Source organism: Euleptes europaea, chromosome 10 (genome assembly GCF_029931775.1).
Source record: "Euleptes europaea isolate rEulEur1 chromosome 10, rEulEur1.hap1, whole genome shotgun sequence".
Lineage (NCBI taxonomy): Eukaryota > Metazoa > Chordata > Lepidosauria > Squamata > Sphaerodactylidae > Euleptes > Euleptes europaea.
The window spans coordinates 40,724,578-40,747,331 of record NC_079321.1 but is presented as its reverse complement, the minus strand read 5'-3'; the positions used below and the strand labels follow the sequence as shown (position 1 = coordinate 40,747,331).

Sequence of the window (22,754 nt, the reverse complement as noted above, 5' to 3'; positions counted from 1 at the left end):
TTCCTCTTTGGTCCAAGAGTTGCCAAATGTTTTCCTCAGAAAACTTAAATCACCTACTGGACTCCAGAACTCCTCCTAGAGCGCAGTACAGGTAGACTGCCACCAGCTCTCAATTCCAAAAGGCTAGCTTTCCAGGGAGGAGCTGAGAGCACCTCTTCCCCAGCTAGTTTCCAAAAAGACCAAACAGAAAGACACCGACCTTGCAGAGTGGAGATTCTGTCAAGGGAGGGCTACTTTCGCAAAAAATACAAATGATAGATGGTTTATCAAAAACCCCAAAAGGGCACTATGGATTTAGGCCTGAGACCCCAAGATACTTACAAGATACGTCAATTAAAGGCTAACAAATTTAAATAATTTATTTAAATTTATTAGCCCTTAATTGACGTATCTTGTAAGCTTCTTGGGGTCTCAGGCCTAAATCCATTGTGCTCGTTACAGGAAGGAAATATTCGTGAAAGCATATAGCACAAAATAAGAAAGTTTTAATATCTCTAACTACACATTCATGTTAGCTATAGTGCCCACGAATGGAATGGTCATAGGCCTACTGATGGCACAGCAGCTTCCTGTTGATGCTGGTGGAAGACCACAAAAGACTGCTTCTGTAGTCTTCCCATCCCTTCAGACAGCCGCAAACCTTCTAGCTTCTGCCTAGGCTATCTGTGCTGTTTCTCCTTCCTTCTGTTTGGTGGAGACTCCTCCTTGCCTTCAGCCTCTCACTCATCCCACTCTTGGAAGGCCTTGGCTGGTAGCTTTATTCACTTCTTCATTCTTCCAACCAAGATCTTCTCCTTCCAACCACTTTCCAGCTGTTTCTCAGCTGCCTCTCCCCCTTGCTCCTTATCTACTCTCTTAGGAAGGTTCCATCCAATCAACTGCTGGCACTTTGTCACACCATGTTCAGAGTGGTTCTGGAATTCTGGACTTTAGGAGCTGGCTCAAAGTATCGTTCCTAACAAAAAACCTGTTGTGAGCTTAAAAACCCTTCTTCTGTGAACTTTTAACCTTCCCTTAGCAACAGTCACTTGTTTCACCAAAGTGAAAATACATTGCAACCCTTTGAAACCCTCCTGCTACAGAGCCTTCGTATATAAACAAAGATAATAATAACGTATTGTTAAATAACAAACAGTATTTGTTCTTGTTAGATAACGCGTTCCTCCACACAGCCCACCGCACCTAAACATCTCACCATTTTCAGGATACACTATGCAGAATTCTAAAATCAAAATCTGTAAGAATCTCTGTAGTCTCCCAAGTACTGTTTTGCTTTATAAAACCACCCGAGTTTGCAAGCGCCAAAAATGCTATTTAAGTGTTCCATGGTTTCCTAGCAACTAGAATGTGCTGATGTCGTCTCATCACAAGGCAGCCATTAGTATAAAATCTGTTGCGTGTCAGGCCAATCATGAGTCGAGGAAAGAAGTGCTGTGTAGTAAAGAATTTCCATCTATAAATGACATCATGAAAGTATTTTAAGTAAATGTAGAACTGAGTTTAAAAATCTGAAGTCATTATTTTAATTAATAAGTGCAGCGCTTTGATGTTCATGAACGCTAATGAGATACTGAATGAAATGCAACGTTAGGGTATTTGTTAAAATACAATGGAAGATGGCTCTCTAAGAGAACTCACATTTCATTATAAAACCCACGTACTGAAAATTCCTATTTAAAAGCAGTAAAATTAGAGGTAAGGCTCTAGGGAGGCTTTGTAACATCTTTCCTTGTAGACTGTAAAGAAAAAGACTGACAGTGAAGTCAATGATGGATGCTATTTTGGGATAACATGCCAGACTTGAAAATGTTCAAATTCTTTTTCTGAAAAATAAGACTTTTTTTTAAAAAAAACCTATTTCTAATTTTACATAGTTATACACAGTACAGGGCCCAAAAACCTTACAAGGAGAACAGGCCAATTCTGCATGGTTTGAAGAGACATTTTGGAAATAAATGGGGAAAAGCAACTGGACACAGTAAACACAGCGTAACAATGTTAAATATTTTTTTTCAATAAACTAGAGACAGGCAGCCCCATCCTGACCGGGGGGGGGGGGCATATCCGCAGTGGCCAGGAGCGGCACAGCTGCACCACTTCTTCAGAGGCTTCTCAGACACCACAGAGGCAAAAAAAATGTTCAGAAAAACACTTTTAAAGGGGGGAAATCCCCCATTGCCTCCAACAGGGCTACAGCACCAAAAATGGTGATGTAGCACGGCTGCAGCACAAGGGGACGTTCCCAGGGTTGAAAAGCAGCCTAACAGCAGCTCTGCCCCCAGGAATGCCCTTCCAGGAAAGTCCTGCTGGCGTGGCTGCATTGGTGGCAGGGGGCCAGCACCACTTGGGGCCGGTGTGTTTGCCCCTGCGTGGGCGCCCCCTTCAGGAATGGGCTCACAAGATGGTAAATATTCTCTGTCTTTATTCAGAATGCAAAAAAGGATGTTAATATTGTTCAAAGGATGTTACTAGCTTCAATGCACAATAGGAAAGGGACTTGTTTCTTCAGAAACTTGGAAGAAGTTTTTTTTTACATTTCCTTCAGCTGAGATATTTTATCCATTACTGTTATTTCTCAAATTGTATTGTACCAAGCTGAGATGGCAGAAAAAAAAGTTTCTGCCACTTTTAAGTAATATTAATTACTTAAAAATCTGAAGTCATTTTGCTGCAATTAATAAAGTTATTATACCTCCTAATTGGAGGTACTGGTTTATCACCTAAAAATACCAACAACATTGTTCTGGCTCAAAAGTGAAATGGAATAACCTATTAACTTTTGAACACAGTATCTGATTAAAGTCCAAGGCTTTGAGTCTTGATACTTGCACAACAGAACTCATCCTTGCACATTTCCTACAACATAAAGCTGAGTATTACTTATAGATGCGCCACAGTCTGTCAGGAGTTAAATTTCATCGTGTGAAAAGTTTTAAGGATAACTCTCTTATACCATTGGTAGAAGTGAAAGGCAAATTGGTCCAAACAAAAGGCAAGTGAAAACCTCTTTCCCAGTTATGTTCATAGTTAGGATCTGTGTTCCAAGATTATGAACTTAGAATTCATACAGAAGAGAAATGATTTCTATTCGAGCACCAAGGGTGATCTACTATAATTTTCTGAAATTGAATAAACTTTGCAGTAATTTGTTTCTTAAATTTCAGAAATGGTAATAAATGTGGTCTCTGGCAATACTGAAATTATATTTGACTTGAGGCTTTCAGTTTTATCATTTGTCTTCACAATATAGTTCCATTTTTAGTCACACCACACAGACCTCTCAGACTGTTTATCTTCCAATCTGGAAAGGATCCCTTAGCTTTATCAGGGGTGAGAGGACAGGGACAGAATCCTGTCTCAAAAGATTTGCACTGTGGAAACACAAGGAACTAGCTTTCTGTATTTTAGAAGATGAAGTTCGGAAGGGATTATTTAACATTTCCTCTAGGATAGTGCTTATTTTGTATCCAAACTACTTCTAAGCTATACTGATTTGGATATGCTTCTTCTATATATTCACCATAACGTTGAGTTTTCTTCACCATATGAAAGTATGTTTTTAAGGCAGGACACTGTGTAGTAGAGTTGAAAGTCTGGGACTCCCATTCCTCCTGTGTCAGGAGACCATCTGAGAATTTGTGAGTAAAGCCTAGCTTCGCCCCCCTTCTGAATGAAGTAGACAATAGTGAGCATCTCTGCCCGGTCCCTCTACTGATATGAAATTTAGTAGAGTGAAAATAATTCATGGTTATTCTAATGCAGCAGGAGACGAAACACTAGAGAAGTTCAGATAATTTAATGCATCTGGATTAGCAAATGAATGCTTTGAATAAAAAGTCACTCTGGGAAACAAGGAAAACCTGCACAAACTCCATAAACAGTTGAATATATACTAGCGATCATCACAGGACCCCAGCCACTGCAGAGCAAGGGGCAGCTGTGGCCATCATCTGCCATTTTGAGAATATTTTAAACACAAGCCTTGAGCCCTTATATTTACACAAATATAAACGGGCAGGCCCTGTTTCAGCTATTCAACAAGCAACGAATGTGTTCCCATGTTCTCCCCAAGGACTGCGAAGGCACAATCACCCCAAAAGCACAATCACCCCAAGGTTTTGCTACATGTACATTTAAGTACTGTTCTTTGAATTCTCCACCCTCAGCTAAGGAGATTAACATGAAATTTTCATTTTTTTTAATGAATCAAGAGTAATTGTTCAGACTACCAGAATTGTTTTGATACCATTTCAATTTGTGGATTCTCATATAAAGAAAACGGGTCAGATCCCATAGAAGTATTGAAATACTTCTCCGTTGTTGTAACCTATGAACCTATACCCTAACTCGGATCAGTTTTGGCAGGTTGGATGCAAGGTTACCATTTATAAACTGAAAATAAAAGACCATAAAAGCATATAACAAATTAGAAGGGACAGGGAGACTTACTGCCAGAGCTTTTGACAGATTCGTTCTGTAATTGTTCAGGACTATAGTATCAATATCTTGATGAGGTACATAAGCATAGCCATCATGGAAGTAAACTCTTCTTACACGAACTAAATCCACAGCATCACAAAAAGAAACCTGAATTTGAAAAAAAGAAACTGATTTAAACTATAAAGACCAAGCCAGAATGATAAATTATACTATACCCAAGTAAACAAGTCCAATAAACCAGTGGAACACATTAAAATCATTTTAGGAGACCTAATGGAGGAACAAGTTTTTAACTTAAGGAGATTAACATGAAATTTTCATTTTTTAATGAATCAAGAGTAATTGGTCAGACTACCAGAATTGTTTTGATACCATTTCAATTTGTGGATTCTCATATAAAGAAAATGGGTCAGATCCTACAGAATCGTTAATAGAGCAAACTGACATAATCAATTTTTGAAGTCCCCTCTTTCCACTGTAACCCTCTTGAGCTTTGACCTCCAAAAATCATTTTTGAAGGTTGGGAGAACCTTGGAAACAATGTGAGATATGGGGGAGGGGTTGCATTAGATGGAGATACCTGGAGAAATCACACTTCACCGCTCCTTGCACAAGTTGTAGAAAAGGCTGCACAAATAGGGGGGGGGAAGACTTCTGCCAGTTCCCCCTTCTGGTTGCATCCCATCCCATGCCATATTGACTACTGTTCCCAAGAGTCAACCAGCCCTCAAGAATGGCTTTGGGTGGTGAGGTATAGTGGGAAGAGGGAAGCAGCAGAAATCCTTCCCATGTACTTGCTCTATTGGCTGTTCTACGGATCCATTCTATGTACCTAATAAACACGAGTCTTAACAAGGGCATTTAGCTCTGTGGCATCACAAAGAACTTAAGTACCTCCTTCACTTTATGCACAAGGAACAAGACTGAAGCAGATACTCTTTTGTGGGGAAATATGTTCACATGCTACTGGATATTTTTGCATAAAGCCACTATTTAATCAAAGTTTTATCAAGCCCAATCCAAGCTCAAAGCTATGTGGTCTATTTTCTGCTACAGAACACTGTTGAATACAGTCATTAATTTTTGAGACGTCTAAAGTGAAATCATAGTACCGGTAAGATTGAGGAACAGGTTGGGGGGGATGAGAGATTATTTTCCCTACAGAGAACAATTGTTCCACACAAGCTACTTTCCTATAAGCTTTTTTAAAGACATGAATGATCTACTTTCATGTACAGAAAGTATTTCATCTGTACATATATTAGCAGTTTCAAATTATAGAGATTGATAATTTAATTATTTTATTCAACCCTGATTTTTCCTCATGGCAGAGTACGTGATTCTCTCCTCCTCCATTTTAGTCTCACAACAACCATGTGAGGTAGGTCAGTCTGAAAGAGAAAATAAATGACTCAGGGCCACCCAGTTAAGTTTTATGGCAAGCAGGGATTTGAACTCAGGACTCCCTGGTCTCAGTCCAACATGCTGACAACTGTACCACCCTGGCTCACCTTTACCTGCTCACTCACCTTATAGAATGCCATTTCCTGTACTTTTTTAATACTGAAGCCAGGAGTCGAATTGACTAACTTGTCTTCAATGCTGGCCTTGTCAGCTGCATCAATCTGAAATAAAAGCAGTTGTATTTTTCATCACTGGCAATATTTTCTGTATCTGAAGAAGTGAGCTGTGGCTCACGAAAGCTCATACCCTGCCAGAAAATATTTTTGTTAGTTTTTAAGATGCTACTGGACTCTTGCTCTTTTCTAATATTTTCTGTGTTTAAGATGACCATATGAAAATAAGCAAGACATCCAAGCTAACTCTGACAGAAGACAGTCATGCTATCAAAGTAAAATTACATGAGAATTAAAAATTACAAATGAAAGAAGGAATGTCCATAATGGAAACATCATTAGAAGTGATGCTTTCTTTTCACTGACCCACTGATCACAGATTCTCGGGTACTCAAGAAGCTGAATCCACCTTCCACATTAATTTTAATGCAATATTAACATTTTAAAAGAGCTTTATGCATAGGGTAAGCAGCGTCGGAGTGACAAAGCTGAACTGGGAAAAGAGACCAGCATCTTTGGGCTTAAGAGGTTATTCTTACAGGTTTTTCCTCAAGCCTTCAGAATGAACAGCCAAAAGACTTTTAAGATTGAATTGTAACAGTAGTGTTTGTCACAGGAAAGGACATTTTTTAAGTATAACAACACAGAAATCAGTCTTTTCCATATTCCCCGTACATTTCCCACAACCACCTCCTAGTGGACAATTTTAAAAAATACAAATTACTTTTCAAGTAATCTAGCTGTTCAAATCATGGTTCTTTCACTGCTCTACTCCCTAATAATAGCAGCTCTTCCTGTTTAAAAAAAATCTAAACAACATTATTCTAGCACCCTTTTCTGTTTTGTAGTAGTTTGATTTGTAGGCATCCAGTAAACTAACTTTAGACTAGGAAGTATAAAGCTTCACAGAATTGATACATATACATGAAAAAACCCCACCGATATTGAATTAAGTACAAATAGACAGATTAGCATGCTGCCTCCAAGCAATCAATGCAAGGACTAGGTTGGGAGAGGTGAAGGAATAGGCTTTCTACAGTAACAGCATAATAACCTGAGTTTTACTCTACTCCTTAGAATACAGCGATCTTTCACATGCAGGCCAAGAACTTTCCCACAGCAATAGAACTGGACATGTACTATGCTTTTGGTGTATAATTGAACGAAGCCTGCATGTGATTCAGAAAATTCAACAGGAAGTTATTCAGGGCTGGCCTTAGCAATACTGGAACCCTGGGCAAAAACCAGATTGGCACATGAGAATCACTGCCACCACATTACCATCCCCCTGCTGGGGCCAAGCAAGGGGTTGCCCTCACCACGTGCAAAATGGGTGGGAGCCACCACTGCCACCGGAAACTAGCTGCCCAAGCCCCTAATGGGATAGATGAACACGGCAGCAGAAACTTGTTGTTCTTTTTTTTCTTCCTCCTCCTTTAAGGTAGTGGGGCCATGGGTTGACGGGCCACCCAAAGTGCAGGACCCCTGATGTCCATTGGCTAAGAATGATATTGAAAGTATTGAGGCTGAGTGATACCATAAAGAGGCGGTAGATATCACCCCATTTATCCCCAAACTGCCAAAAATATTATATTGGGGACCTCAAAATGATGCCCGTGGGAACCAGGGCATCTGCCAACAACTTTTCTGGTGCGTGCCTAGAATGTGAGCAGGGCCAGGTGAGGCTTTTGTCTAGCAGGGCTACTGACTTCCATTGGAGATTTGATTGGCCATGCAGATTTTTTTTTAAATTGTTTTGGGTTCAGGATCAACAAGAGTGAAACATTTTATTGAGATATATATATAAATCATTGATAAAAGTTAGACTTTAATAACAAATTAAAACTCACAGGATTTGTTACTCTAACCCAGTGGTTCCCAAAGTGGACAGTACCACCCCCTGGGGGGGATTACCTCGGGGGGCACTAAGAGGCAAGGGGGCAGTAGGAGGGTGCTAGAGGTGGGCCCCTTCAACTATGTTGTTGGATAGGGTTGGGGTTGAGTTTGAGGAACCGGGGAGGGCTGAAAAGCTTGAAAACCACTGCTCTAACCCATCGGAATTTATTTTAAAACTGAACAAAGAACATTGTTAAAAGATTGACATTCAAGAAACTAGAATTTAAATAACATAAAATGAAAATTATAACCACTCAGAACTTGGTATCATAGCTGTGAAATAAAAGAAACCCTAATACTGAAATCTCAAGCCTGTTACAATTTTGGTCTCAAGTTTTAAGCGACTGCCTACATAAGATTCACATTTGTGGATAGAAGATCCCACTTCACATCAACCACTTGTGAATAGAATTTACAGTTCAGTTGTATTATGTTTTAGTACTCTGGCCCAATTTGGCCCGGATTTTCTTTGTGGCTAAAGCGAAGAGAGCAACTTTGTAAGAGACAACTGGCTCCATATCTGTAAGGAGAAATAAGACTTTCTCCATCACAGTACATTGGACCAGATTGGCCAGAATTGTCTCTAAAAACTTTTGCCTTGGTGCAAAGTATAGTGGGCAAGCCAACAAATAATGGCAAATATCTTCTGACTGTGAACCTCCATAAGAACGGCCCTGCTGGATCAGACCAAGGCCCATCAAGTCCAGCAGTCTGTTCACACAGTGGCCAACCAGGTGCCTGTAGGAAGCCACAAACAAGACGACTGCAGCAGCACCATCCTGCCCATGTTCCACTGCACCCAAAATAATAGGCATGCTCCTCTGATACTCCGCAAATACATAGACGCTGAGCAACTGGTATTTAGTATAGCGCCCTTCAAGCATAGCCATTTGCATGGTTTGAAAAGTAATAGATGCGAAGGCTGTTCGTAAATTTAAAAATGTGAACTTAGACAAGTATTGTGCTCTAGAATGATCTACTTTAATTAATTTGAACCAAAATGAAAATGTAGAGACTAATATGACTTGCCTATCAAGTTTTGCATCATGTCTCTATATCTGGGCCCTACAGTTGAAGTCAGCCTGGGAAGTCTCACGAACAGCATCTGGTAGATTGTATAATTGATGGATTTAAATATATCTGGTTGACCATGCAGGATCTTTTAGGCTTATAGTGTAATAAACGCTTGAAATATGGCTTGCTGGGGCTCTCTTCAGTTTATGCCAATAGTTAAACAGGGCTTTGTGAACACGTGCCCACAAAGAAGGAAGACCTAATTCCTCTATTAACAAGGCAGCTGGGGTGTTCTGGGGGTAGAGCTAAAATCTTTTTCAAAAAGAGATTTTGGATTTTCTCCAGATTAGCTACGAGAGCATCATTCCATCCCCAAACCTCGACACCATATAAAAGTTGCGCAATCACCTTGCTCTGGAATAGCTTTATTGCTGGATCTATCAGAAACCCCCCTAGAGTACAGTAAAATTTTAGGATGGCACCCACTGATCATAGGGAAGCGGCTTTGGCAATAGCTGCCACCACAGCACAAGGATCTTTACTGTGTGACTGAAGGTAAGCTGTCGGCATGCAAGAAAATATTTTTAAACAATGCATTTTAAAGGGCATCTTGTTGAACAGAGTTTCTGCCTACAGCAGCCATTTTACAGTTGTGCCCACCACCCTGTGTCAAAATTCTAAAGGTGCCTGCAGGCTTAAAAATTTGGGGACCCCTGGATGACACTTTTCTGGTTTTATCATTACAATGACCATATGATGCTGGAGTGACCACCAAGTCAGGATAATCACCTATGGCTACTCAGCAGGCATCACAGTGTAGATATCTGGGCCACCCAAGAAGAAAACTATCCACTGCTGCCTCCCATTTTAAAAATGAATCTCTAACTTTAAAAAAGCATATGATGTGCAGGTACGATGCAATATGCATGGTTTGGTTTTATTTAACATCCCCCTTTCCCTTTTAGAATAATTATTTTGGAAAGAAAACAAAACAACAAATATAGGGGGTAAAGTCACTAACAGAACCCCTGTGAGATTTGTACTGGAGTCTTCTCACCATTTTTAGACGCTGGGGCATGCTGCTCTGAATCATGAGTATATTTCATTAGAAAATTTAAGTCCTTGAATCTTGGCCATACAAGCTGCACTGCAATCTTGATCTAGTTTTGATGAGTTTATTTTAAGTACCAAAAACTATCTTGGAAGGGTTCATTAAGTCTTCCGTTAATAATCAGCATCTGGCTCTAATGAAACTGAGACAATTAACAAATTAAAACCCTTCATTAGCATTGTGTATCCTCTCTCAAATTGCTTTCCATTATGTTTATGGAAGTGATAACTAGTTATTCTTCAATCACTTTTATTACTTTGTTTTTACAAACTTGGGGAAACCAACACCAAACACACCATATGTGCCCAAAACTACACACAAACATGGAGCTCTTGAAACAAACTTCACAAAAGTGTTCTGTGAATAAGATAGGCAGAACTCTCAGACAAAACAGATGATCAGAAAACCAGTTTCACATAAGAGGTATGGGTTTGCAAAGCAGATACACTACCAGCCTTGGTAGTCTCATGATCTTGCTCCCACAGAAAGCTTCTAAGCCACAGATAAGAAAACAAACTTGGATAGCATCCACCCTGGACCCCTTTCAATCTGGTTTCAGACTGGCCTATGGGATGGAGATGGCTCCGCTTGCTGTTCATACTGGATTTATCTGTTGCCTTTGACACAGTTGACCATGCCATTTTTTAATTTATTTTTTTAGGTGCCGGGAGGCAGAAGCTGGCATCAGGGCTTGCGCACTGGACTGGTTCAAATCATTCCTCACTGACCAGACCCAAAGAATTGCCATTGGAGACCAGTTATCATCAATGTGGGACCTATCATGAGGCATTCCACAGGGCACAATCCTATCGCCATGCTCTTCCATCTTCATGTAGGGCCATATCATTTGTAGTTTTGGGGTTGGCTGTCATCAACATGCAGATGATACAAAGCTATATATACCCTTATCTAAATCTCCTAGTGTTGTGGCAGAGGTGCTAAATCACTGTCTGGCTGCTGTGTTTAAATGGCGACCAAATTGAAACTAAATCCTGGAATGATAGAAGTAATGCTGGCTGGAGGCAGCGGAGGTCTTGAAGGACATTATGCTCCTCCTTTTCTATGGGGTTCAACTGACCCTTGCCGACTCAGTTAAGAGCCTCGGGGTTATACTGGACCCAACATTATTGCTGAAGAAGCAAGTGTTAATGCAGTTGCAAAAAAGGCATTCTTCCAACGCAGCCTAGATCGACTTCAGCGGACCCAGGAGGGGGTAAACTCCGCTTAGGATTTCATTGTAAGAGTAGTGCTTCCTTTCTAAAATCAGGCACTAAGGTTCAAGCCTGCTCAGAAATCATGCCCTTTTCACTCTGAAGACGCCCCCCCCTTAACAATTAATATATGGAGAGGGCTTCTGAAGTGGGAAGACCAAAGCAATGCTCACATGTTCAAAAGCACTCTTTCATCTAAAACTGTAACAATGTGCACATTAATTTACAAGTTTTCCTGCCCAATTCAATAAATTCCCTTCCTCAAAGGGTGGCAATGTTTCCAGGAGTTATCAACTACAAAGCTCTAGCTTACTTACAGCAAATTAAGTATACACTTTGCATTTCATGATGGTTTATATTACAACAGGTAGCTATTTCATTGGTAAAAGGTAACAAAAAGTAAAATTCAAGCCTGTGCCTCATAGATACAAGCTTCAGACTACTAAGACGGTATGATCAGAAAAAGGCTCTCTAGTCCATGCTCCCACATTTAAAATGGGTGAATACTGGCAGCCGTGAAAAGTGATAATTTGCAAACTTTTTGGTATTTTGAAACCAAAATTTTCCAAATCAAAGTCATTCCAGTTACACTACTGAAGGTGTAGGAAAAATCTCCATTTTATTAGTTGTGCTTAATATCCCGGGTTTTTTTTAACTTTTAACTTGGGTAACGTTTGGCAAAACTCAGATACCCTTATCTTACTTTCACAGAAAATACAGGAATCTCAGATCTTTGAGATGCTAAATTTGAGACTCAAAAATCTGTTATGCTCAAAAAGGTATGTCACTAAAATAACTACATTTTCTTCAGTCAGAATTTGAGACACTAAAGTCAGAACCAATTCCTACCTCTGCTAGGATTGTAGTGCTTTAATCCTAAAAGTATATCAAATTGCACCCCCTGTGTTTAAACGGCCCTTTGCACCCCCACAGCATTTATTCCCTTAGTGGTTCCTAAGTAATATCTGAGCTTGAAACAATCTCTGCGGGCGGCTTTTGTAATTTTTTTAAGACAGAGAAGCATTTTAAATGCTTGATCCTGCAGACGAGCCTGGATGGAAGCTTCTCTTCCACAGAAATAGCCAAAGCAGAATTTGTCCATGCATCTAATGAAAACTTCTACACAGAACTCTGGTGGTAGTTCCAAGCCTGATTTATGACAACCACTAACAAAATGTAACCATCAGGACTTTACAAACCTCAAATCTAAATAGAGCAGCTGGCTCCCTTGTCTTGTTTTTCTCAGTTGAAATTTGGAAACAGGATGATCAATAAATTAAGAGTAGAGGAGGGTAAGCAATGCAAAAGGGAAGGTGGCAGCATTACCCCAACCCTGCACATTAAGGCCATTTATGCAGGGCTGTTTCCCTCGCGGTCACCCCAGCGATTGCTTCGGGGCTACCTTTTGATTATGCATGCCTTTCCAGACCGTCAGAGGTCACCTCGCTCTCCCCACACATTTTCCAGATGCTGTTTTAGCCAGAAAACATGGGCAAAACACGTGGAAATGTGCAGGGAGCATGAGGCGACCTCTGACAGTCAGGAAAGGCATGCATAATCAAAAGGAAGCCCCAAAGCAGTCAGGGTGGTGACCACGGGGAAACAGCCCTGCATAAATGGCCTAAGAGAGACACCATAGCAAGTTTTTTTAAAGGTCTGTATGGATGAGAACATACTTTACTACTCTACGTGATATAGTTAAGATGAGTCTCCCAGCTTCACACAAAGAGATAGTGAAGTTCAAGGGGAAAAGCCGAAATGCTTTTTCCCCCATTCCTTTGGGATGATAGAAATTGTATTATGCCATCGTTAACGGCTTTGAACTGGAGCCTCTCACGTATTGTTTATCAGGTTATCCGCTATTGGAGCTTTGACCTTTTTCTTTGGAAACAAAAGTGTAACTGAAGAGAAGCCTTCGTACAAATCTTGTTAACCTTTGCCATTCGCTCGTATCATACTATAACAACTTTGTCAGCCACACTGTCCTTCCAAATAAGTGGTCAGGCTACTTTGTCAGCCACACTGACCTTCAAACTTCATTTTAACCCAGCCACTTCATATATTTCTTCCTTCAGAACCAATACAAAAGCAGAAAATTTAGTCACGCTCCTTCTTCTTAAAGCAGCTCACAAGGGCTATCAGCACTGTACTCTTAACGCTCTCTTGTTCAGTCTCCCATTGCCAAAATGGCCACTGTAAGTATTCTCTAAACTTCCAATGTATTTTTTCAAATCAGAAACTGCACAAGACCCCCAAGTAAGCTTTACTCTCAACCACGTCTAGTATCCAAATTCAAGAAAACTAGGTAGATCAAGGTTTTGTACATAAAGCTAAATGTAAGCGAATAGCTAGAGAAGTGTCCAAACAGAAGCTATTTATCCTGAATCAAGGAAACAGATGCAGAACCAAATAATACCATTCAGAATTACCTGTTCCCACACAGCTCGCACAAAATGCAACAAAGTTAAAAATGTTTACTATCATAAACAAAGGTTTTTAATTCATCCATATATGAACTGGTAATGCTGAAAGAAGCCCTAAAGATATGCATCTTAACTACCTCTAGAAAAGTCTAATAGCTTCTCTAAATGTTAGCTGCCCACCAAATGTGGAAAACTAGTAAAACCAAGAGGACTGTGAGTCACATTGTACACCAGAAGCTACTCATTTCAATGCTGAAGTTTCAGCAAGTATATTAAACCCCAATTTACATGTGAGGTAAGGTATCTAATCAATCATAAATCTTCAACCAAATCAAAGAGTTGTTAGCATGTATTTTATAACCTGAACTAAGGTACAACCTTAGGTATAAAGCATGCCAGCAAGAACTCAATTCAAAGAAGAAGTGCTCCACCCGTTTTGATCCAATTTGGCATTCAGGTCTCCAGAGGCCACATTTATTTAGAAAATTTATTCTCCGCCTCTCTAGAGACCTGCTCAAGGCAACATAAAACTAAAACCCTCACGGAGAGAACACTCTTTGGGGAACCTAAGCCAGGTGCTTGATTTGGTTACATGTTGGAACACATTTTTTAATATCAATGTACTTATTTGTCTCTATGTGGATTATCTGTATCTTGGCTGTTTTTGGTACCAGGGACAGCCAGTTTGAAGACATTTAAAATCCATTAAGCAGTATTGCTGGAGACCAAAATAGATTTGTATTTTGCACTGTAGCTTAACCACTTATTAGGAAGCAGAAATTATGTTATGGGGGGCACATTAGCAAGCCTCATTCAACTATGCAGCCTCATTCTGAGAATTTCCATGTTGCCATATATTTTCATTAAAGGACCTACTTTTTAAAATATTGCATGGAAACATTCAAATGCAAGGTACTTACTGCATCATATGACAAATTAACATATTCAAGGAATTTTTCAACCAACTGGCCACTTAATTGATTGAATCTGTAGCGGAAGAGGTCCATTTCTTGTTGGATAAACCACCGTCTGAGATCCTCCCTAGAGTAGAACATTAACACATACTGAAACACATTTAACTCAGCAATTGTGATTTAAAATGCATGGGGTTGGATCCAGAAAGTACCCTCAGTTCACAAAGGAGTCTTCTGTACATTGAATGAGTCCTTGCGTTCATTCCTCAGTCAACAGAAGGGCCCCTTCCGGATCTAACCTACGGCATAGTTATCTAGATATCATTCCTTTGAAAGGCTAAATGTAAATTAACAGCCTAATGTCATGTTTCTATTCTTGGAACAATGTTACACAATTTGTTGCTGCTTTAAAACCAGTTATTTTCAGTATTCCTTTCTCAAGGCATTTGCCTCTCTGATGCTTCATGCGGTTGAACAATAGGAGTCTCCTACACTCCAACATTAATGATTGTTACAGCTACTGAGATTATCTAAGGCAGGGGTTCCCAAACTTTTAGAACCCGCGGGTACCTTTCAAATTTTGAGGGGGTGGTGAGAACCAGGAGGTATAGCAGCCGCAGGAGGTATAGTCAAGCACAATGCCATCTTCCTCGCTTTGCAAAAGAATTGCAGAAGGGAATAAAAAGAAACAAAGGAAAGACCAAGTTTGGGGAGAGATAAGGGGGAATTAAAAGAAGATAACCCTGAAAGTGGAATGGAACCACAAACCTGGATGCTTACTAGTCTTCCTGAACTTCCTGTGGCAGCCATTGTATCCATGGTAAACCCTTCCATTGGAACACAAGCAGCCAATAACAAGCCATGCCTTGCAAATGCCCTGCCCACTTTCTGAAGAGCTCAGTGAGCTCCAGAGTAAGTACTGGTAGGCGTTGGGGAACCCTGATCCAATTGCTTCAGAATGCGGACCTAATAAATTCCATTTAAGGCTTGTCAGAACAAAAACTGGGCACACTGAAAAGCCTCTAATGAACTAAAGCAGCAAACACGCAATATATGGGCATACGATTGACTGAAGAAGCCAAAGACCCACACAATTTACAAAACAAGGAAGAGTTTAGCAAGAACTCTACAAGCACTGAAGTTCAGAAGAGAAATGTGACTGCTGAGCAAGCTTCTCTGTCAAAATGGAGATACTAGCAAGGCAATCCTAAGGGGGGGTAGCTTGGGTGGGCCCATGGACAGCGCAGCCACACCACCTCCTGACAGGCCTGCTGCCTCGGCGCAGAAAGCTGAAAATGGGGGGGGGGAGAGACCCAAGCCCCATGAAACTGCTCCGCTTAGTTTCATGGGGCTACATCTCCCTTTTTGAAGGCACAAGTTCACACATGCAAAAGGAGGAATTCCCGGAGCCAAAGGGCTCAGGGAGCTGACTAAAGTTAGCCCCGCCCCCAGGAATGCCCCCTTTGGTGCCAGCATGAGCCCTTGCACCAGGGAAATGCCGCTGTGGTGGCTGCACCGGCATCCATGTATGGCGCTGCCGCACAGCTCTCCAACACTGACATAAGTGGCCCCGCACCGGCATTAGTGCCATTTTAGCTGGTGCAAGGAGCACTAACATCAGAGCAGGGATCACACTGGCTTCAAACCCCTTTCGCCCCTTTCTTTGGGATTGCTCTGTAGAAGCTATTCTGTCTCCCTTAGTTCAATACTCCTGATAATAGATCATGACACCAAAACAAGTTTTGCTGCACTGAGATGCCAATGCAAAAGTCAATGTATGATATGCACCAGAAGTAGTTTTTATAACTTATCCTGCTCACTCAAATAATTAACACCAGTTTCCCATATTGAAGCACCTGATAATTTACTCCTATATTATGTTTTAGATCTAATCCGAATGTCCCTTCCATTAACTCACTCTGAGGTTTCTTAGGTTCCAACCCACAAAGTGCACCAATTCTACTTATTAAAAGCACCCCTACAGAACGTATCAAACACAGCCAATCCTTTTAAAGAAGGCTTTTAATATTTTCCTCAGTTGTGCAAGTATAATACAACAAATGGGAACATTAACAGAATTGGAGCTATAGTTTTAAGGTAACTAGACGCATACACAGTAAATATGAGATAAACAGGTTAATCACTCATACTTGGAAAAATAGTCTGTCTTTTCACAGTGAACTGGTGATGTTTGGCTGCAGTAAAAATAATCCTGAATCAAAATTTTTTGTAAGAGCAATGCAAGCTTTTTCCTCTTGGTGGCACTATTGAACCACTAAATAGAGGAACCGTTTTTAATTTTATTTAACACTGCCACATTAGCTCAAGAATTATTCCTGACACAGTCTCAGACTTGAAAGCTACCTCAAGCAGACAGCAGGACATTTATAGCTATTTATTTTTTTTAAATTAAAATATCTACATTTGTATAGTCCCTAGGAATAAATCCCCAATGATAGTCAGCTAGTATCAATTAAAATATTACAAACTCACCCCATCAGAAAACACAGATGTCAGAACTATTTCTTTTTTTAAAAAGCGCACCGGTGGTTTTCAGGAAGGCCAGCCTTCCTAAGAGTGATTTGTTATTTAAAGCATTTGTACGCTGCTTTTCCACCCAGCTCAGGGTCCCAGAATGACAGGAGTGAACGGGTTAGTTCAAACAGGAGTAGGCGGTACTTGAGGTACGCTGTCCCCAAGCCATACGGGGCTTTAAAGGTTATCATTAGCACCTTGAATTGGGCCCAGAAGCTAGTAGATGGAGCAAGTCTGGAGTGACAGGGTCCCTACAATTCACTCCAGTCATCGTTCTGGCGGCAGCATTCTGTACCAACTGTAGCTTCTGGACACTCTTCAAGGGTAACCACACATGCAGTGCATTCCAGTAGTCTAACCTACATGTTACCAGGCCATGCAACACAGTGACAAGACCTTTTCTGCCCAGAAAGTGTGGCAGCTGACTCGCCAGCCAAAGCTGGTAAAAGGCACCCCTGGCCACCACTGCCACCTTCTTATGATAACATTTAATTGTTTCCAACTGTGGTTCCACTCAAATGTGCGGGTTGGGGGGGCTTAATTACATGAAGTTTTTTTATAAGTAAGTAGGATGACTGCCCTTGGGGATTTCAACATACATGCTCAGGACTTCATGGCCGCCACAACAACCATGGAGTCTCAGATTATAATAAGAACAATGCATGAAAAAGGACATACTCTGGACCTTCTTTTCTGCACTGAGCAGCTTGCCAGTGTTCCCATTAGGGGGCTGGAGGTTTAACCCTTTTCATGGTCAGATCACTGTCTTCTGAAGGCATGGCTGAGCTTGCTGCCTCCTCTCTACGGGGCAGTTGACAGATACAGATACTCCACTCTCAGAGTTTAATGGATCCTGCTGGTTTCCAGGTGGCTCAAGGGATTTGGGGAGCCTCCCTAGTAACACCATGGAGGCCCCTGTAGCTGCATGGAGCCCTCTTCCATGTTCTGTGAGGCTCCCAGCTCCTTGGTTTATCAGGGAGCTAGGAAACATGAAGTGTACTGGAAGCTGATTAGAGCAACATTGGTGGAAGCTTCAGGATGAAACAGATAGAACTTGTCATAAAGCTCATTTACAGGCCCATCATGGCTTTTAAAATCTGGTTGGGGAAAGGTATTGGGCCTGTTAGGGAAAATCATCAACTCCTCCCTGATTAAGGGGTCCCTCCCTAAGCCTTTGAAGGAGGCAGTTACTAGACCCCCTGCTCAAAAAATCTTCATTGGCTAGGGATAAGGTGGCCTATTACAGGCCAGTCTCCAATTTACCTTTTCTAGAGAAGGTGCTCGAGTGTGCGGTGGCAGAGCAGCTCCAGAGTTTTCTGAATGACAAATTTGTCCTTGACCCATTTCAGTTTGGTTGCCCTGTTGATACTGATGGATCTCTCAGCAGCCTTTGATGCAGTGGACCCCTCCATTCTTATCTACTGGCTTGAATATGGAGTTGGTGTTAAGGGTGAGCCCCTTCGGTGCTTTCACTCTTTTCTGTCTGATCGGACACAAAGAGACTCCACTGAAGGTACAGAACCAATTAGGTGAAATAATTGTGGGGGCCATGCTCCTTAATATATATATATGAGGCCACTGAGTGAAGCTGTTTGGAGCTTTAGCGCTTATTATTGTAAACCACCTTGAACCAAGCAGAAAGGTGGGATATGAATGTTTTAGTAAATAAATAAATAACGTTTTGAGGTTGAGATCTGTATCTATAGACACAACAACAACATAGTTTAAATAGTATAACAAAAAAAGCTTTTAGAACCCAAACAGTGATTTGAGCTTCCTAACGTACAATGGGTAAAGCCATGATTTACAGCTATTTGTCAGCTTGTCTCTTGTTCTTGCAACCCTCATGTTCATAAAAGCGACTCTTGTCTACATAACACAACAGCTTCTGGAGGAAGAGTGACCGCAGTAACTTCGGTTTATTATAATTCAAGCTTCCTTAATCTTGATTTGAAAGGATGTCTGAACAGAACCACTGAACTTGTCACTCCAGAATTGCTAGCATGCAAGATTATCTTAAAAGGCTGCAGATTGCCACCTAGTAAATGGTTCCAAATATATGCATTTACAAACATCAAAACCCACATAACGTTGAATATGCATGCCACATTACACACTAAATCGAAAGGATACATACGATTGGCAGTAGGCAAGACGCAGTATGAAATGAGAAATGTGATCTTTTCTTCTCGCATCATAATCATCTTCAACCAACATCTAATTACAAAAATACATACATTTACTGATGTACCAATACATGGGGGGGGGGGAGAAGGGGGGAGAAGGGGGGAGCCACAGGAGATTTGGTAGCCACCATGCCACAGTATGGTCTAACAGCATTACCAAAAATACAAACCAAGGTCTCTGAACACAACTGTTACAGCCTAGCATGAGAAGCATACAACAGGTATCAACAAGCACCCATTTCTTGATCTACAACCCACGCTAAAGTTCACAGAATTGTGTGGGGGGCTGTTTATCCTCAAAAAATCAGCTTTCTATCTGCAAAATTCTGTGAGTGTCACAGACTTCAGCAGAACAGCATTTTTACCCAGTTGGTATTTCAGCTACTTGTAAAACACAAAATCTGTATTCAGAGGGTTAACATTTTTTAGTTGCACTTACTTTGTACGGAAATTTAAGTCTTCGAAGTTCTGCGTCCAGCTTTGTCTTGTACTCTGAAGAATTTTTTACATAACTCACACCCAGATTTTCAACTGATTTAAGCACTGCAAAACAAGAACAAAAACAAGTTGGCATCCATGTTGAAATGTGCTAGTGAATTATCAAGCTCATATATGAAATTATACTTAATGGATGGAAACCAGATACCAGAAAACATGTTACAGTGATACTTTTATGAAAAATGATAGAGTCAATATTTAGGGGAGGGGCTGTGGCTCAGTTTGTAGAGCATCTGCTTGGCACGCAGAAAGTCCAAGGTTCAATCCCTGGCATCTCCTGTTAAAGGGACAAGCAGGTGATGTGAAATACCTTTACCTGAGACCCTGGAGAGCCACTGCCAGTCTGAGTAGACAATAGTGACTTTGATGGACCAAGGGTCTGATTCAGTAGAAGGCAGCTTCATGAGTTCATGTGTTCAATATATCTAAAATTCTCTTCAGTATGGCTACCGCATACAACTGAAGATTTACAACTGAAGATCAATTTTTTTCATAAAACAGGGCTGCACCAAAATATAAGCTAGACTATTCAATGTCAGAGCACAAAGTAGTGTTCATTTCCACTCTGCCATGTTACTCACATTTCAGTCTATCAACAGCAAAATTTTCAAATTCCGCTAGAGAGATATTTTCAGAAGGAGGCTGCAGGTAGAACTGAAGGCTGTGAGGATACAGATCTCCTCGTCCATCACCTGCCAGCCTTGACAACTTCCGTCTAGTTTTTCCAGTAAACTGCATTTTTCCCAAGTAAGCCTATAAGAGATACATTAGATGGTCACAGCACAGGATTAGCACATATTAATGATTCAGATTCTACATTAAAATTCAAGGGCAGATGCAAAACAAAATGTGGGTCTCTTTCTAAGTGCTGAGATCTCCTAATAATGTTATACAGATTTTAGGTTACAATTTTAAGAGTTTTTACCAACATTGCAAACACACACCCAAGTAAAACACTGTATGGGGCTAGCCATTCCATGTCTTGCAACTATTCCCAGCATATTTGGCCGTGTATTGCTGTCAAGCTTGGCCCAAAAATTGTCATGCCTTGCTACTATAAAATCATTTATTCTGCTCAGATCCATTACTTCTCCTTTCACAACATACTGCTGAGCCTCTTTTCCTACACCTGCTGAAGGCAGAAGTCTTGCTCAGGGCCCATATACTCTGTTTCAGATTCACATCCCATTAGGAACATTGTTGGTGAGTGTGAAGAGTCTAGAGTGACATTCAGCAACAAGTACTACAGAAGGGGTCAAGCCCTTCCCCAAGTGAGCTACCAGAAAGACCATTCATTGCCCAGTGGATAAACGATTAAGGCCTGTAGTGTATACTACTATGTACGATTAAGGCCTGTAGTGTATACTACTATGTACAGATTGCTGTAAGTAGGATCCCGCTATGTAATTTTTGCAACATTTAATGTGTCACGTTAACACTTAGGTTTTGCTTCAGCTCTACTTTTAGATATCTGATTAGGGTTGTCGAACCAATCTTAATTGCATTCTTTACTGAACGCCCCATCACGTTGACTGCTTTGACTCTCTCTATGCAATCCCCCTTGGCTCCAAGTGAGAAAGGTGGACTATCAACAACTCAATAAAACGCATGCCTATACATACAGGATGTACGTGCACTCACTGTAATATGAGAACAAGACTAGTAAAAATCACACGTTATCACCTTAAATATTTAACAAAAACACCGTGTAAAGGGAAAATTAGCAACTCGGGGCCAACCCCTGCTGTGTTGCGAGGAAGGTTATGGCGGATTTTTATTTAATTTTTTTAAACATAAAGCGAGCAGATAAAAATGCCATCCCTTATGCTAGGCGTGACTGGCACGGTCTACTCCCCCCCCCTTCCCGGTTAAGATGGCCCCTCTGCCAAAGGTGAAAGGCGCTCTCCTACCTGGGGATTGCAGCTCTCACCGCACAGCTCTTGCACCTCCGAACCCGGTTTCGCGCGCAAAAACAGCGCGCGCTCCTCCCACCGGGATCTCGTCATTTCCGCTTCTGCCCTCCTTCGAACCTTGCCTTGACTCTCCGCGGCGGCTTCACTCCCGACTTCCGTTGCCGGCTTCCGCGGTTGCCATGGGAATGCCTCGCTTCCCTCCTCCGAATCACGAGGATCGTTTTGGTTTTGTTTTTAATCTATGGGCGGGAGGAAGAGGAGCCGCTGCCAAGAAGAAGGAACGAGCTGCGGCCATTTAGGCCTTGGGTTTGCTGCTCTCTGGATGCACGTTTTCCCCATCCCAATTCTCAAAACTCTGCATGGGGGCTTATCGTTGGGTTTTGAGAATTTTGGATGGGGAAAACGTGCATCCAAAGAGCAGCAAATCTTTTTTTATATATAATTTTTTATTGGTTTTTATAACATACAACAAAACAAACAAATACAATAATATAAAGAAAATTTTAAAAAGAAAAATACAAAAGAGTATCTATATATACTTATTAATACATTCGCGGTTACAAAATTATAAAGTTCAAAAGATACCCCTTCGACCCTCCACCCACCTTAAAAAGCGACCCATCTCCCAACTTCCGAAGAAGTGTCTAAACAGTTTTAAAGATATCTAGTGACAGTAAAATAAAAGTATTAAAACTAGTTTCTATAACTCACTAATTAAAATAGTAAAATCCATTTTTGCCCGTTTATCCCAATAGGTGATGGCCTTTGCCCAAGTGTTTTTAAATTCTTCCGTATCTTTTCCATATAGGAATTCCATTAATTTGGCCATCCTCATATACATCCATAGTTAGAGCAGCAAATCTAAGTCAAACCTCCCATGCATAAATGGCCTAAAATAGTATTTCAAAGGAGCAGGAGAATGAGGTGAAAGCGACGGGAGGAAGAAGAGAACGAGCTTGACGAGGTTCTCTTATTTGGTAGTTATCGCCATAGAGATAGAAGAAGAATCACACGCAGCATTCATTTCTGTTGCTTA

At 40.9% G+C, this 22,754-nt stretch overlaps 1 protein-coding gene across 1 annotated transcript in view; it reads right to left on the bottom strand.

Annotated features, from left to right (window-relative positions):
- Nucleotides 1-20,543, bottom strand: part of PRIM2 (DNA primase subunit 2) — a 78,839-nt gene extending 58,296 nt beyond the window's left edge. The window contains exons 1-6 of the mRNA XM_056856682.1: nt 20,387-20,543; nt 19,747-19,850; nt 19,259-19,338; nt 14,593-14,713; nt 5,970-6,065; nt 4,450-4,587 (exon numbers count right to left, since the gene is read on the bottom strand). Of these exons, the coding sequence (XP_056712660.1) occupies nt 4,450-4,587; nt 5,970-6,065; nt 14,593-14,713; nt 19,259-19,338; nt 19,747-19,850; nt 20,387-20,543 (696 nt within the window). The remainder of the gene's footprint in view (nt 1-4,449; nt 4,588-5,969; nt 6,066-14,592; nt 14,714-19,258; nt 19,339-19,746; nt 19,851-20,386) is intronic.
- Between the last annotated feature and the right edge of the window lie 2,211 nt (nt 20,544-22,754).